Source organism: Neomonachus schauinslandi, chromosome 10, assembly GCF_002201575.2.
Source record: "Neomonachus schauinslandi chromosome 10, ASM220157v2, whole genome shotgun sequence".
Taxonomy (NCBI): Eukaryota; Metazoa; Chordata; class Mammalia; order Carnivora; family Phocidae; genus Neomonachus; species Neomonachus schauinslandi.
The window spans coordinates 59,486,073-59,503,807 of record NC_058412.1 but is presented as its reverse complement, the minus strand read 5'-3'; the positions used below and the strand labels follow the sequence as shown (position 1 = coordinate 59,503,807).

The 17,735-nt window shown below is 38.2% G+C and overlaps 1 protein-coding gene across 1 annotated transcript in view; it reads right to left on the bottom strand.

Moving 5' to 3' along the window:
* USP34 (ubiquitin specific peptidase 34) overlaps positions 1-17,735 on the bottom strand; it is a 263,530-nt gene that overhangs the window by 163,874 nt on the left and 81,921 nt on the right. The window contains 3 exon segments of the mRNA XM_044918540.1: positions 2,469-2,530; positions 3,525-3,717; positions 7,418-7,485. Of these exon segments, the coding sequence (XP_044774475.1) occupies positions 2,469-2,530; positions 3,525-3,717; positions 7,418-7,485 (323 nt within the window).

Genomic DNA, 17,735 nt, shown 5'->3' with positions numbered 1-17,735 from the left:
ACAATTCACAAAAAAAAAAAAAAAACCCACAAAATAGAACGGCACATAACCATATAAAAAGATGTTCAACATCATTAATTAGGGAAATGCAAATTAAAGTCATAATGAAATACTACTTTATACCCACTAGCATAGCTATAATCAAAAACACAGATAATAACAAGTGCTGCTGAGAATGGGGAGAAACTGGATCCCTCATATATTACTAGTAGGAATGTAAAATGATGCAGCTATGCTGGAAAACATTTTGACGATATTTTTTAAAAAGTGAGACATAAAATGAGCATACAAACCAGCCATCATACTCCTATTTACCAAGAGAAATGAAAATATATTCCCATAAAAAGGTACACAAATGTTTAAAGGACCATTATTCAGGGGACAGACACCTGGGTGCTCGTCAGTTAAGTGTCCAACTCTTATTTAGGCTCAGGTCATGATCTCAGGGTCAAAAGATCGGGCCTCACCTCAGGCTCTATCCTGTGTGAGGCATCTGCCTGAGATTCTTTCCCTCTGCCCCTCCCCTGTCACATGGGAGCATGAGCTCTCTCTAAAAATAAATAAATCCCTAAAATAATAAAGGAGCATTATTCATACTAACCAAAGACTGGAAATAATCACAATAGCCAACAACTAGTAAATGGAAAAACAAAATGTTGTATCTACATAATGTAATACAATTCTGCAATAAGAAGGAATGAAGTACTAATTCACTCCACAATGAGCCTCAAGAAAAACAGTATAGTGGGGCGCCTGGGTGGCTTGGTTGTTAAGCATCTGCCTTTGGCTCAGGTCATGATCCCAGGGTTCTGGGATCAAGCCCCGCATCGGGCTCCCTATTCCACAGAAAGCCTGCTTCTCCCTCTCCCACTCCCCCTGCTTGTGTTCCCTCTCTCGCTGTGTCTCTCTCTGTCAAATAAATAAATAAAATCTTTAAAAAAGAAAAACAGTATAGTGAAATAACTGGAAGAAACTAAATGAAAAAGATGACTATCATAATTCCATCCATATGAAATGTCCAAAATGGGTAAATCTATAGAGAGAAAGTATATTAGTGGGACTAACACTAGGAATTGACTACAAATTGGCAAACGGGATCTTTCTGAAGTGATGGAAATGTTCTAAAACTGGACTGTGATGATTTTCGCATAACCCTGTCAATTTCCTAAAACTCACTATAAAAACAGATGAATTTTATGATAGGTACAGTACCTATACCTTAATAAAACTGCTAAAAAGGAGAGACACAATTCATATGTTGCAACAATATTTACAACATTTTTTGTTTGCTCCAAGTTTCTCACATTGTAAAAACGCTCTTCTTTCCCAATTTGAACTACTTCTACCGACTATTCCTCAAAATTTTGACTCTCCTCCCTCTTTTCTTTATGTCTTTAGAATGTATATTCCTTATACTTTGTTTTTAAAGATTTTATTTATTTTTGAGAGGGAGAGAGAGAGAGCGCGCAGAAGTGGGAGGAGGGGCGGAGATTACTGCATTGGTAAATTTAACATTCTCTTAGGCAGTCTTATGGAGGAGGCAGCACTAAAAGGATTAAAAGGAAAATCCAGAGCTGTAGTTTTACATACTGGATATAGTCTATGTAATGTCCTGACAGTGGGAAATAGCACTCCTAGTATGACCCAGAATTTATAAAGCTATGACCAATTCTAGGCAACATATTTTAAGGGGATCACGAACAAAGAATGTTGCCAGAGATGAAAGAATGGTCTGGTAATAAATCTAAACACCGTAACATACATTGGAAGAATAAGAAGTCATTAGCCTGGAGACGAAAAAGAGTAAAGAGACACCATCTTTGGCTTTCAAATTCATGAAGGGTTGGGTTCAACTGAGATTAACTCCACAGGGCAGAACTAAAATCAATGCACAAAAGTTAGAGTAAAGAAAAAATATGACTCATTCATATAATTATGAATTTTCTAACACCTTAAAACTATACAACTCTTTTCAAGCAGAAGATATTACTACCCAAATTAGATTTAAAAATGGATTTCTATATGGACAAACACCTAAATGGAATACTGGAATAAATATTTCTAAGATACTGAAAAGCCCTAAGCTATAACAACTACTTCTTTCTAAACATGAACATCACTAACTTGTTTTTTCCCTATAAAATATGTTAAATGAGGTCTTCACATTATCGGCATCAAGAGTGCTTTCTGAAAACGATCAATACCATGCTCTTCACTATTAAATTTTCCCTTATAAATAGTACCCTTCTGCATGTTGTGACACTAATACTATGTGCTGGTATACCTTCTAAAAAACAAATGTTTCAACATACTGTTCTGAAAGCTTATTCAAGACTATACAAATGAAGCCACAAGGCAAAGAATTTCTAGTAAACACTTCAAACCTAATAGTCACAATTATTATCTACCATATAAGCTGCTGCACAATAAAATGGTACACTTATGTATAAATTAATGTTCCTACTTACGTTTCTGTGTCTGATACCAAGGATTCATTATTGCATACATCATTGAAGGTGTGAAGTTGATTCTGTAATTAGAGAAAAGAAATTAAAGTGGGTTTTTTTTTACAAATTTTTTCTGGTATGTTACCAACTGTCAAGAAACATGGTTTGATATATATAAAATCAATAAGCAGATCAAAATTGTAAAATATAAGACAATAAGAATTTCACACACACTTACCAATTAGTCTGGTTATTTCACCATATTAAAATAAATAATTTCATACTATCAGTAATACTCATGCTTTATTCCACCAAATACATGAGAAAAAAACAAGAAAACAAAGCTAAATAAGGGAAAAATACAAAAATCTAATGCAAGCAAGTGTATGTCACCACAGACATAAAATTTAAGGAAAGGATTCTTCAATAAATTCATTTAAGATTTACTTTAGAAAAACGTCAAAAGTATTCTCTATATTTACAAAGTCCAATACCTGTGTAAAATCTAGTTACTCCAAGAATAACACTACAAAGGAGTAAAGTTCATAGAGACCTTGGTAAACCAGAAAAAGCATACCCATTCTAAAGGATTCAGCTAACTACTTAGCTCTAGCAAATTACTATTATGCAAGAATACAGACTCATGGATACCAGGTCTTCCTCCCACCTCATTCCCAAGACAGCAATACATATTTCTATTTAAAAAATTATTTGCAGGGTTTCTGGGTGGCTCAGTCGGTTAAGCGTTGCCTTTGGCTCAGTTCATAATCCCAGGGTCCTGGGATCAAGCCCCCATCAGCTCCCTGCTCAGTGAGGAGCCTGCTTCTCCCTCTGCTCAGCCCCCTCGACTTGTGCTCCTTCTCTCTCTCTCTCAAAATAAATGAATTTTTAAAAATCTTAAAAAAATAAATAAGGAAAATACTGAATTTATCAGGACCATACAAAGTAACACATGTAAAATACTTAGCACAATGCCTCACATAAGTGCTCCATAAATAGCAGGTATGATGATGATGATGATGATGACAGTGTAGAAGGAAAATAAAAAATGACTCAAAATAAATAAATATAGCTTACCGTTATCTGACTTAGTCCAGCCAACCTCATAGTCAAAGTCGGTGACATGAAGTACTTAAATGCAAGATCTAGGCTTTCTTTATCAAAGCATAATGTTGTATCCAATGGTTCTTTCACTGTGCTCCACATTAAGTCAGCCATGTTTCGAGCTGCACTCTGTCTTAACTCCTGATCAGAGAGCTTGCATAAATACCTTAAACGATTCAGAAATAAAACATACATAAAAACTTGCAAAATATTCCTAAAGACCCTTCAATAATTCAATAATATTCGTTTGCTCCATACCTCCAAAATGTTTAGTAAAGTAGAACCTGACATCCTAGGATTAACATTCCCAATTTAAATTATTTCTAAGTGATGCTTCAAAGATTGTGACCTGAGGCACTGTGTCCTTCGCTGAGTCGAACTTGAATCAGAAACTGCCAAGAGCCAAGTCATTTAACGTTGAATTTCTGCACCTCCAGTGAGGTTTTTTATTCTCCTACCTGTCATGTACACAGCTCCTGCTGCTTTCATATATAAAGTACATCTACTCCCCACACAGCCAAAACTCTTTAAAATGTGTACATCTTAAAAATTATTCTTATTTGGCTTCCAGACATCACAAACCCCTGGTTTTCCTCAGGTCCTGCCTATTCTTTTTTTTTTTTAAAGATTTTATTTATTATTTGACAGAGAGAGAATGAGAGAGAGAGAGCACATGAGAGGGGGGAAGGGCAGAGAGAGAAGCAGACTCCCCGCCGAGCAGGGAGCCCGATGCAGAACTCGATCCCGGGACTCGGGGATCATGACCTGAGCCGAAGGCAGTCGCTCAACCGACTGAGCCACCCAGGCGCCCAGGTCCTGCCTATTCTATTTGATTAGTTCCTCCTCCTTTATCCAACCTTTCAACATCAGTAAACCTCAAGGTTTGTAAAGGATTCATGTAAAAGTTCATGGAGACTTTGGTAAACCAGAAAAAGCATATCCATTCTAAAGGATTCAGCTAACTACTTAGCTCTAGCAAATTACTACTATGCAAGAATACAGACTCATGGATACCAGGTCTTCCTCCCCATCTCATTCCCAAGACAGTAATACATATTTCTATTTAAAAAATTATTTGCAGGGTTTCTGGGTGGCTCAGTCGGTTAAGCGTTGCCTTCAGCTCAGGTCAGGCTGTTTAAATCCCAGAATCACCAGTCTTGTCCCTTTTATTTTCACTTATCAATTCAACTTTCAAAATCATCATAAACAATCCTTTTACCAGTAACCATCATACCATCATTCCTTTCCAAACTACTATCACTTTACATAGAGGTCTTTGCAATACAACTTTGCCACTCTTCCCATCAAGAGGTATCATCTATTTCTCTACTCCCCTGAATCTGAGCTTTGCCATGAAAGTTGCTTTGACCAACGGAACAATAAAAGATGTGACATAAACAGATGCTTAAGAAGCCTTTGAGCTTGCTCTTTCCTGACGGGAACTCTTCCATCACCAAGAAAAGGAACCCAGGTTAGGCTGCTGGATGAAGGAGACATGGCTGATGCCCCAACTAACATCTAGCCAACTGCAAGATGAATAGGAACTCCACTCCACTTCCAGTAACAATCAGTCTGTCAACCAGAGGATATATGAGTGAGGTGCTATCCTCAGAGCATGCAGGTCCAGCCAAGTCAGCCCAGAACAAAAGAACTAGTCAGCCCAAGAACTGTGAGAAATAATAAATGGCTGTTATTTTAAGTCACTAAGATTTAGGGGTGGTTTTCTTACACAGCAAAAGCAAACTAATACAAAGGTTCCATCCTCAACACACTTCTTTTTGCTTTCTAGATTCTCTCCCCAGATAACCTCTCATTCACTTCAATGAGGTGTTCAATAATTGCTCTTCTTATTCTGATAACTCAATTAATGATACTGTTCTTGGGGCGCCTGGGTGGCTCAGTCGTTAAGCGTCTGCCTTTGGCTCAGGTCATGATCCCAGGGTCCTGGGATCGAGCCCCGCATCAGGCTCCCTGCTCTGCAGGAAGCCTGCTTCTCCCTCTCCACTCCCCCTGCTTGTGTTCCCTCTCTCGCTGTCTCTCTCTGTCAAATAAATAAATAAAATCTTAAAAAAAAAAAATGATACTGTTCTTAATTATATGCTTATACTCCCAATTCAACAGTGCAACTTAAATGTCCCACAGGCATCTCAAAATTAAGTTTTGAAGTTCTCCCAGTCTTTCACATCTCAGATAACGATACAGCACAAAAGAGAAACTGAGGTGGGGAGCTTAAGTTGATGATGCTTACCCCTTTAAATCCCCGAATCACCAGTCTTGTCCCTTTTATTTTCATTTACATCAATTCAATTTTCAAAATCACCATAAACAATCCTTTTACCAGTAACCATCATACCATCGTTCCTTTCCAGAACTACTGCACTAACCTGTCAGTTGGGTCTCCCAACTTCTACTCCAACAATCCTACAATTTATGATCCACTTAAAAGCCAAAGTGATCCTCTAAAAATCATCATGACTCACCTGCTGAAAATCATTCAATAGATTCCCTTTGGTAAAATTAAATCCAAGCTCTTTATAATGGTTTTAAGGTCCTGAATAACCTGCCCTTGCTTATCCAACCTCATTATCATAATTATTTCCCCTTACACATTATATTCCACAACAGTCTGCTTCTACTTTCTTTAATGTCATATTCTTTCCAACTTCAAAGCTTACATCCTATGTTCCTTCTACCTAGAATATGTTCTTCCAATTATCATCTGATTAGCTGATTCACGATCTTGAGATGCCACCTTTCAGAAAGACCTCATATTCCCCCTCTATCACATTACTTACTTGCATAGGATTCATCACTGTTTCTTTTTGTGACACCTTCTCCAAAAACTCAAATATAATGGGAAAACAGGCACTCAAATCTTTGCAAATGAGTGAGAAAAAGTATAAAGAACTCATAAAAATTGCCAAAAAGTACAATCTTAGAACTCCCAACAGTTCACACTCCAACTCTAATCAATACAATTCTTTCTCCATACTCTTAGGTTTCCTTCTTAGACTGAGACTTAAATGTCACCTCCTCCTAAATTGGGCCTTCTATAACCCCATATTTAAAATTGTGACCCATCCTCTAAAACTCTCAATTCACCTTTGCTGCAACTTTTCTCTGTAATATTTACGACTTCCTGATGAACTGTATCATCTACTTATTTATTTGATACAGAGACTGCACAAAAAGAGAATTTTTTCTTCTCTGCTATATCCCCAATGCCTAGAACATAATATCTTTGTATATCTTTGTTGACTGTGTATGGTGGGATACCATGTAACCACTGTTAACCTCCATATATTCATGTAAAAGAAAAAAAAAAAGGTCCAGGAGAATCTGGCTGGCTCAGTTAGTTGGTGGAGCATACAACTCTTGATCTAGGTAGTGGTTTTGAGTTTGAGCCCAATGCTGGGTGTAGGTATTACTTAAAAATAAAAAAAAATTTTTAAAAAAGGCCCAACATGGGGTGCCTGGGTGGCTCAGTTGGTTAAGCGACTGCCTTCGGCTCAGGTCATGATCCTGGAGTCCTGGGATCGAGTCCCACATCGGGCTCCCTGCTCAGCAGGGAGTCTGCTTCTCCCTCTGACCCTCTTACCTCTCGTGCTATCTCTCATTCTCTCTCACTCAAATAAATAAATAAATTTAAAAAAAAAAAAAAAAGCCCAACATAAATTGCTTAAAAGTAAACATTAAATATGAGCCTACATGAGCATAAAAAATATTATACACCAAACTGTCAATTAAAATTCTCTGTAGAGGATACGAGTACAAGGGACTTTCAAACAACATAATTCTACACTATGGTATAAACTATTTAAATGTATTACATTGTTAATCAAGAGGAAAAGATTTTATAAACTTACCTAATAACATAGGTCCTAAAAGGGATAATGTGCTGCATGACAGCAGGGATATGTAGCCATATTCTAATCTATAAAGAAACAAATATGACATTAATGTATAATGATTATGTGAAATACACATCACCATAACCACAAACAAGAACGTTTAATATTTTGTTGGTTTTAAAACTACATATATTTTACATATTTTAAAAAGGATAAACTAAAAAAAGGATTACACACATATCAGGTAAGTAATCTATATATATATTTTTTTAAAGATTTTATTTATTTATTTGAGAGAGAGAGAATGAGAGAGAGCACATGAGAGGGGGGAGGGTCAGAGGGAAAGGCAGACTCCCCGCCGAGCAGGGAGCCCAATGCGGGACTCGATCCCGGGACTCCAGGATCATGACCTGAGCCAAAGGCAGTCGCTCAACCGACTGAGCCACCCAGGCGCCCAACCTATATATATTTTTGAAACATACATAAAATCAATCTAAAGAATGTTACCTTCTTGCTGAAAAGAGAGTACTACCTACCTCTCCAGGTAATATCATCTTACAGCATGATACTCTATACCTCTTTGTATGATAGCAACACAAATACCATAGTACTATATTACCTTTTCAATAAGCCATCTTAGTGTTTAATAAAAAATCCCATCCTTCCTTCTAAAAAATACCAAATTAGGGCGCCTGGGTGGCTCAGTTGGTTAAGCGACTGCCTTCGGCTCGGGTCATATCCTGGAGTCCCTGGATCGAGTCCCGCATCGGGCTCCCTGCTCGGCAGGGAGTCTGCTTCTCCCTCTGGCCCTCCCCCCTCTCATGTGCTCTCATTCTCTCTCTCTCAAATAAATAAATAAAATCTTTTAAAATAAATAAATAAATAAATAAATAAATAATACAAATTACCTGTGATTTCTAGTCATTTCAATATCCATCTAAAGGCAATATATTTTCTAGATTGCAGTATCAATAATCTACTGAATTAAATTCTTACTGTAAAAGCACCCCAATCTAAGATATAATTTTTTCTCCATGATATTCCAACCCATTTCAAAATATGCTTACTTTATATAGTTTTCTCATAAATAATGGTGTATCAGATAAGAATAAAAATCCTAAACAAATTATCAAACAACAAGCTGTAATACTAAGCCTTACCAAAGGCAAGGGACACAAAAACAAATTTGGAAATAATATATGGCTTCACTCTAATCAAAAATACCTATGTAAGTTTTATAGCAAACACTATACTAATGGTTTAATGTTAAAACTTTTCCTTCTAAGACTAGAAATAAAACAAGAACGCCTTTAATTCAAATTAATTTAAGAAGGTCCTAGATAGTACAAAGGAAACTAAATAAAAGTCATAACACTAAAAATGAAGCATTAAAACCAGTATTACTTAACAAAGTAGCAGAAAAAAATTTTTTTTTAAAATTCCATTTGTAATTGCACCAGAAATAAAAAATACTTAGGAATAAACTTAACCAAGGACGTGAAAGACCTGTACTCTGAAAACTATGAAACAATGATGAAAGAAATTGAAGATGACACAAATAAAAAAGATTCCATGTTCATGGACTAGAAGAATGAATTAATACCGTAGAAATGGCCATAAGCAATTGACAGATCCAATACAATCCCTATCCAAATAACAACAGCATTTTTCACAGAACTAGAACAAATAATTCTAAAATTTGTATGGAACCACAAAAGACCCCAAATAGCCATAAATATCTTAGAAAAGGAAAGCTGGCGGCATCACAATTCCAGACTTCAAGTTATATTACAAAACTCTAGTAATCAAAACAATATAGTATTGGCACAAAAACAGACACATAAATCAATGAAAGAGAATAGAGAATCCAGAATTTTTAACCCATGAATATATGGTCAATTAATCCACAATAAAAACAGGAAGAATATACAGTGAGGAAAAAACAAATCTCTTCAATAGATGGTTTTGTGACAACTAGACAGCCACATGCAGAAGAATGACACTGGGCCACTTTCTCACACCATACACAAAAATAAATTCAAAATGGATTAAAGATCTAAATGTGAGATCTAAAACCATAAAACTCCTCAAAAAAAAACATAGGCAATAACCTGTTGAACATCATCCTCAGCAAAGTTTTTCTAGATGTTTCCTCAGACAAAAAAAAAAAAAAAAAAAGCAAAAATAAACTATTCTGATTACACCAAAATATCTGAGAAGCTTTTGCAAAGCAAAAGAAACCAAAACTAAAAGGCAACCTACTGAATGGAAGAAGATATTTGCAAATGACACACGTGACAAAGGGTTAATATCCAAAATATATAAAGAATTTATACAACACAAAAAATAATCTGATTAAAAATGGGCAGAGGGCCCGAACAGACATTTTCCAAAGACATACAGATGGCCAACAGACACATGAAAAGATGCTCAACATCACTAATCCCAGGGAAATGCAAATCAAAACCACAATGAGTTATCACCTTATACTTGTCAGAATGGCAAGAATCAAAAAGATCAATTAAGTGTTGGTGAGGGTGGGGAAAAAAATGAAACCTCATGCATGATGGTGGGAATGTAAACTGGTGCAGCCACTGTGGAAAGTAGTATGGAGGTTCCTCAAAAAATTAATTATACACACATATACATGCATACACAGTAAACTATTACTCAGCCATTAAGAAGAATGGTATCTTCCCATAAGCAACAACATGAATGGACCTACAGAGTATTACGCTAAGTGACATAAGACAGAAGAAGAAAAATACCTCATGATTTCACTAAAACGTTGGAATCTAAGTATCAAAACAAACCAACTAACAAAAAGCAGAAACAGACCCATAAGTACAAAGAACTGGTGGTTGCCAAAGGGGAGGGGAATGGGGTGATGGACAAAATGGGGTAAGAGGAGTAGGAAATACAGGCTTTCACTTATCGAATGAGTAAGTCACAAGGATAAAAGGTACAGCATAGGGAATATCGTCAATCATGTTATAATGGGGTTGTATCACAATGACAGATGGCAGCTACACTTGTGGTGGGAATAGCATAACATATGGACTTGTCAAAGGACTATATTATACACCTCAAACTAATGTAACATTGTATGTCAACTATATTGCAATTAAAAATATTATTACTCTGAGATAACGTGATTATGTGAACAGAAAATCCATACTACCTTTCATATAAATGTTTTGAGAATTAACAGGTTTGGCAAGACTGGTGCTTATAAAGTTAATATGAATAATTAATACACACACATATACAAAAACATACACAAACTATATTATATATGTACATATTTTGTTTATTACTAGGAATAAATAATAAATTTTCAAAAATACTCTCCTTAAGGAGTGCCTGGGTGGTTCAGTCGATTAAGCATCTGACTTCAGCTCAGTTCCTGATCCTGGAGTCCTGGGATCCAAGCCGCACATCAGGCTCCCTGCTGAGCAGGGGGCAGAGCTGCCTATCCCTCTCCCTCTGACCCTCCTCCCTGTTCTTTCACTCTCTCTCTCTGTCACAGATAAATGAATAAAATCCCTTTTTTTTTTTAAGATTTTATTTATTTGACAGAGAGAGACATAGCGAGAGAGGGACTACAAGCAGGGGGAGTGGGAGAGGGAGAAGCAGGCCTCCCGCCGAGCAGGGAGCCCGATGCGGGGCTCGATCCCAGGACCCTGAGATCATGACCTGAGCTGAAGGCAAACGCTTAACGACTGAGCCACCCAGGCGCCCCAATGAATAAAATCTTTTAAAAAAATGTTCTCGGGGTGCCTGGGTGGCTCAGTTGGTTAAGTGTTTGCCTTTTGCTCAAGTCATGATCCCAGAGTTCTGGGATTGAGCTTCGTGTCAGGCTCCCGGCTCAGCAGGGAGTATGCCTCTCCTCCTGCCTCTCCCCTCCTCTCGCCCTCTCTCAAATAAATAAATAAAATCTTTAAAGAAAATGTTCTCCTTAGCACAGTTCCAAAAAAATATATTTCTATGAGAAATCTAATAAAGACATGTAACACCTTGGAGGAGGCTGGGAAGACAGAAACTCACCTATTCCCACTGACACAACTAGATAACACATCAGTGAAAATAACCCAGAAAACAACCCACACACTTCCAGAACAAACTCACAAATAAAGGTAGGAAAGATACACATCAAAGTAGGAAGGAAGGGGCGCCTGGGTGGCTCAGTCATTAAGCGTCTGCCTTCAGCTCAGGTCATGATCCCAGGGTCCTGGGATTGAGCCCCACATCGGGCTCCCTGCTCCGCGGGAAGCCTGCTTCTCCCTCTCCCACTCCCCCTGCTTGTGTTCCCTCTCTTGCTGTGTCTCTCTCTAATAAATAAATAAAACCTTTAAAAAAAAAAAAAAGTAAAAGCAGGGGAGCATAGGTGACTCAGTCAGTTGGGTATCTGCCTTTGATTCAGGTCATGATCCAGGGGTCCTGGGACTGAGCTCCACATTGGACTCCCTGCCCAGTGGGCTGTCTGCTTCTCATTTGCCTTTGAAAGTGAGAGCTCATAAAACCAGGAGAACTTAAAGTCTGGAATTTTATTTTTTTTTTAGAGCGCGAGCAGTGGGGAGGGGCAGAGGGAGAAGGAGAGAGAGAATCCTAAGCAGGCTCCACGCCCAGCACCATTTCACACCCTGAGATCATGACCTGAGCCAAAATCAAGTCGTATGCTTAACCAACTAACCATCCAGGCACCCCAAAATCTGGAATTTTAATAATCAGTGGACTAGGCTAAAGGAGAGCTGGAAGAGCCATCAGTTAGCAGAGTCCCCACCCTTAAAGAGACAGCACAAAAAAACCACCCTGCAGATACAGCACAGAACTATTAGTTTGAAAAACACTGAGAGCAGACAGGAGTGAGTGATTTCTTCATCTCAGATGATAGCCAGAGAAACAAGAACTACAGGGAGACCCCTCCAGGAACAAAGGAGCTGGCAAGCACCATTTCTATCCCACCCTCCCCCGTCCCGCTCCCAGCATAAACAACAGCCACCTGCAGAAACCTGCAATGGGGCCAACAATCATTACGTAACTTGCCTGCACCAAGCTCCCCCCACTACCCCACACCCCTGCTTTGTTGGTCCTACCCTTCTCCATCACATTCCCCTTAGTCCCAGCCTACCCCAAAATACCAGTGCAAACCCTACCAACACCACATCTCCTGATCTAACCCCTTCTGCAGGACCTCAGTTCCAATGGTAGCTGTGGGGTCAAATCTCATTTCCCAAACAAAACACTCCACACCTTGTTAAATCATGCCCAGCCCAATGAGGACCAAATACCACCACAACAGGCAAAGAGAGTTTCTGCAGGTAACTGTACTGAAGGAAAAAGAGACTAAGACACGACAGCAAAGCACATGTAACACATATAGGACACAATTCCTGAAGTGCCAGGCCCTGGGAAACAGACTACACAGCACTGCCGGGCACTACAAGACCTCTTCTTCATAAGGCTGTTATCAATAAAAGCAAGATAATTAGCTGACATTGAAAACACACAGAAACAGACACACACGGTCAGAAAAAATGAGGGGAAAGAGAAATAGCTCCCAATTAAAGAACAGGACCAAACCACAGAAAGACCAAAGCGAAACAGATATGAGTAATATGCCTGATAAAGAATTTAAAATAATTATCATAAAGCTACCGACTGGACTTGAGATAACAGTGGAGGACATCACTGAAACCCTTAACAAAGAGATTAAAAAGAACCAATCAGAGATCAAGAACGCAATAAATAAAATTTCAAATACACTTGATACAAAAAATAGCAGGCTAGAGGAAGCACTGGAATGAATTAATGACCCAGAAGACAGAGTAATGGAAAGTAACCCAGCTAAGTAAAGCAGAAGAAAGAACTGTGCAAGCTGAGAATGGATGTAGGGAACTCAGTGACTCCATCAAGCATAATAACATCTGAATTATAGAGATGGATCTCAGAAGAATAGAGATGGTGGCAGAAAATTTATTTGAAGAAATAATAGCTGCAAATTTCCCTAATTTGGGAAAGGGAACAGATATCCAGGTCCAGGAGGCACAGAGATCCCCCCAAATTCAATCCAAGGAGCTCCACACCAAGACACATAGTAATTAAAATGCCGAAAACAAGCAATAAAGGGACGCCTGGGTGACTCAGTCGGTTGAGTGTCTGCCTTCAGCTCAGGTCATGATCCTGGAGTCTTGGGATCAAGCCCCTTGTCGGGCTCCCTGCTCAGTGAGGAGTCTGCTTCTCCCTCTCCCTCTGCCTCTCCTCCTTGCTCTTGCTCTCTCACTCAAATAAATTTTAAAAAAAACTACAGGGGGTGGGGGAATGGGTTAGCCTGGTGATGGGTATTAAAGAGGGCACGTATTGCATGGAGCACTGGGTGTTATACGCGAACAATGAATCAAAGAACACTACATCAAAAACTAATGATGTAATGTATGGTGATTAACATAACATTAAAAAAAAAAAAAAACCTAGCAATAAAGAAAAAAATTTTAAAGCTGCAAGAGGAGACCGTTACAGACAAGGGAAACCCATAAGGCTATGAGCAGATTTTTCACTAGAAACTCTGCAGACCAGAAGGGCATGTCAGGATATATTCAAAGTGCTCAAGGGAAAAATCTGCAGCCAATAATACTCTATCTAGGCAAGACCATCATTCAGAACACGAGAGAGAAAGAGTTTCTCAAAAACTAAAGAAGTTCATGACCATTAAACCAGACCTACAAGAAATATTAAAGGGGACTCATGGAGTAAAAAGTAGACCATAAGTGACAGTATGAAAAGTAAAAGCAGGGGAGGGGTGCCTGGGTGGCTCAGTCGGTTAAGCGTCTGCCTTCGGCTCAGGTCATGATCCCAGGGTCGCGCTCTCTCTAATAAATAAATAAAACCTTTAAAAAAAAAAAAAACAAAAGTAAAAGCAGGGGAGCATAGGTGACTCAGTCAGTTGGGTATCTGCCTTTGATTCAGGTCATGATCCAGGGGTCCTGGGACTGAGCTCCACATTGGACTCTCTGCCCAGTGGGCTGTCTGCTTCTCACTCTGCCCCTTCCCCCACTCATGCTTTCTCTATCAAATAAAATTGTTACCAAAAAAAAAAAAAAAAAGATGTAAAATATGACACCATATACCTAAAACGTTGAGAGAAAGGTAAAGAAGGGATTTAAACTTAAGCAGAAACTAATAATATAACATTATATGTTAACTATAATGGAATCTAAAATTTAAAAAAATAAAATCATTAAAATAAACTTAAAGGGCACCTGGGTGGCTCACTCGGTTGGATGTCCAACTCTTGGTTTCAACTCAGGTTGTTTTTTTTTAACTTGTGGTTTTTGTTTTTTTTAAGATTTTATTTATTTATTTGAGAGAGAGCAAAAGAGATAGTGAGAGAGAGCATGAGCAGGGAGCAGATTGAAAGTGAGAGGACAGAGGGGCGCCTGGGTGGCTGAGCTGGTTGAGCACCTGACTCTTGATTTCGGTTCAGATAACAATCTCGAGGTCATGGGATAGAGCCCCACATCCAGCTAAGCATGGGGTCTGCTTGTCCCTCTCCCTTTGCTCCTCCCCCACTGGCATGCACTAAATAAAATTAAATAAACAAATAAATCTTTAAAAAAAGTGAGGGGGATGGAGAAATATTTATAATACAAATGGTTATCCAAAGAAAGCCTAGGTAGCAATATTTGTATCAGACAAAATTAAAACTTTAAAACAAAGATTCTAATAAGAGACAAAGACACCAGAGAATAATGAGACAATCCAACAAGAAGATATAATAATTGTAAATATTTATGCACCCAACATGAGAGCACCCAAATACATAAAACAGTTAATAATAAACTAAAAGGAAACAATCAATAGTAATATAATAGTAGTAGGGGACTTTTAACACTCCACTTACATCGATGGACATATCATCCAAACAGAAAATCAACAAGTGAACAGTGGCTTTGAATGACACACTGGACATAGATTTAACAGACACATTCAAAACATTCCACCCTAAAAGAGAATGCACATTCTTTTCAAGTGAACATGGAACATTCTCCAAAATACATACTAGGCCAAAAACCAAATCTCAACAAGTTCAAAACAATCGAAGTCATACTATGCATCTTTTCTAACCACAAAGCTGTGAAACTAGAAATCAACCACAAGAAAAACTCTGGAAAGCACACAAATACATGGAGGTTAAATAACATGCTACTAAATAATGAATGGCGGTCCCTGGGTGGCTCAGTCGGTTAAGCGTCTGCCTTTCGCTCATGTCATGATCCCAGGGTCCTGGGATCAAGCCCCGCATTGAGCTCCCTGCTCAGTTGAGAGCCTGCTTCTCCCTCTCCCACTGCTGCTCCCCCTGCCTGCGCACGCTCGCTCGCTCTGTCAATAAATAAATAAAATCTTTAAAATAAATCAATCAATGAAAAAAAAAATCACAGAAAAAAATAAAAATTACAGAAAAACAAATGAAAATGAAAACACAACAGTCCAAAATCTTTAGGATACAGCAAAAGTGGTTCTAAGAGAGAAGTGTATAGGGGCACCTGGCTGGCTCAGTCTGTGAAGCATGCAACTGTTAATTTTGGGGTTGTGGGTTCAAACCCGATTTTGAGTGTAGCGATTACTTAAAAATAAAAGCTCTTTCTCTCTCTCTCCCTGTCAAATAAATAAAATCTTTAAAAACAAAAAAACTTAGGGGTGCCTGGGTGGCTCAGTCGGTTAAGCGTCCGCCTTCAGCTCAGGGTATGATCCCAGGGCCCTGGGATCAAGCCCCACATTGGGCTCTCTGCTCAGTGGGGAGTCTGCTTCTCTCTCTACCTCTGCTCCTCCCCCAGCTCACGCTCTCTGTCTTGCTCTCTCTCTCTGAAATAAATAAAATCTTTTAAAAAAAGCAATTTTTAAAAAATAAATTTTCGGGCACCTGGGTGGCTCAGTTGGTTAAGCCACTGCCTTCGGCTCAGGTCATGATCCTGGAGTCCCGGGATCGAGTCCCGCATTGGGCTCCCTGCTCAGCAGGGAGTCTGCTTCTCCCTCTCCCGCTCCCCCCTCTTATGGTCTTTCTCTCTCTCACTCAAATAAATAAATAAAATCTTTAAAAAATAAATAAATTAATTAAATAAAATAAATAAATTTTCTAAAAATCTTTAAAAAGAGGAAAGTGTACAGCAACATAGACCTACCTCAAGAAGTATGAACAATCTCAAATAAACAACCTAACTTTACACTTAAAGGAGCTAGAAAAAGAAAATAACACCCAAACCCAGGAAAACAAAGGAAATTATAAAGATCAGAGCAGAAACAGATGATACGCAAACTAAAAAGAAACAAGAGAACAGAGGAAACCAGGACCTGGTTCTTTGAGAAGGTGAACGAAAGTGATAAACCTCTAGCATGACTCCTAAAAAAAGAGAAAGAGAGAGACAGAGGAACTAAAGAAACAAAATCACTAATGAGAGTGAAGAAATAACAACCAACACCACAGAAATACAAACAATTTTAACAGAATATTATGAAAACCTGTATGCCAACAAATTGAACAACTTAGAACAAATGGATAAATTCGTAGAAACATATAACCTACCAAAACTAAAGCAGGAATAAGTAGAAAATGTGAAAAGACCAACTACCAACAATGAAGCTGAATCCATAATCAAAAACTCCCAAAAAACATAAGTCCATGACCAGATGGCTTCACAGATACTTCTACCAACCATTTAAAGAAGAATTAATAACTATTCTTCTCAAACTATTCCATAAAACAGAAAAGGAAGGAAAACTTCCAAATTCATTCCAGGAGAACAGTATCACCTTGATATAAAAACCTGAAAAAGACACTACAAAAAAAAGAGAACTAGAATCCAGTATCTCTTATACATATGGATGCAAAAATCCCCAATAATATTATTAGCATACCAAGTCCAACAAAACATTAAAGAAAAAACGATACACCACCTATCAAGTGGCATTTATTCCCAGGATGCAAGATGGCTCAATATTCGCCAATCAGCATGACACATCACATCAACAAGAGAAAGGATAAAAACCATATGATCATTTCAATAAGTGCAGAAAAAGCATGTGACAAAGTACAACATCCATTCATGATAAAAATCCTCAACAAAGAAGGTCTAGACAGAACAAGACCTAATAAAGGCCTTATATGAAAAACCCACAGCCAACATCAGACTCAGTGGTTAAAAACTTGAGACCTTTTCCCCTAACGTCAAGAACAAGACAAGAAGTTCACTCTTACCATTTTTGTTCAAGATGGTAGTAGAAGTCCTAGCCACAGCAGCCAGACAAGAAAAAGGAAAAGAAGGTATCAAAATTGGTA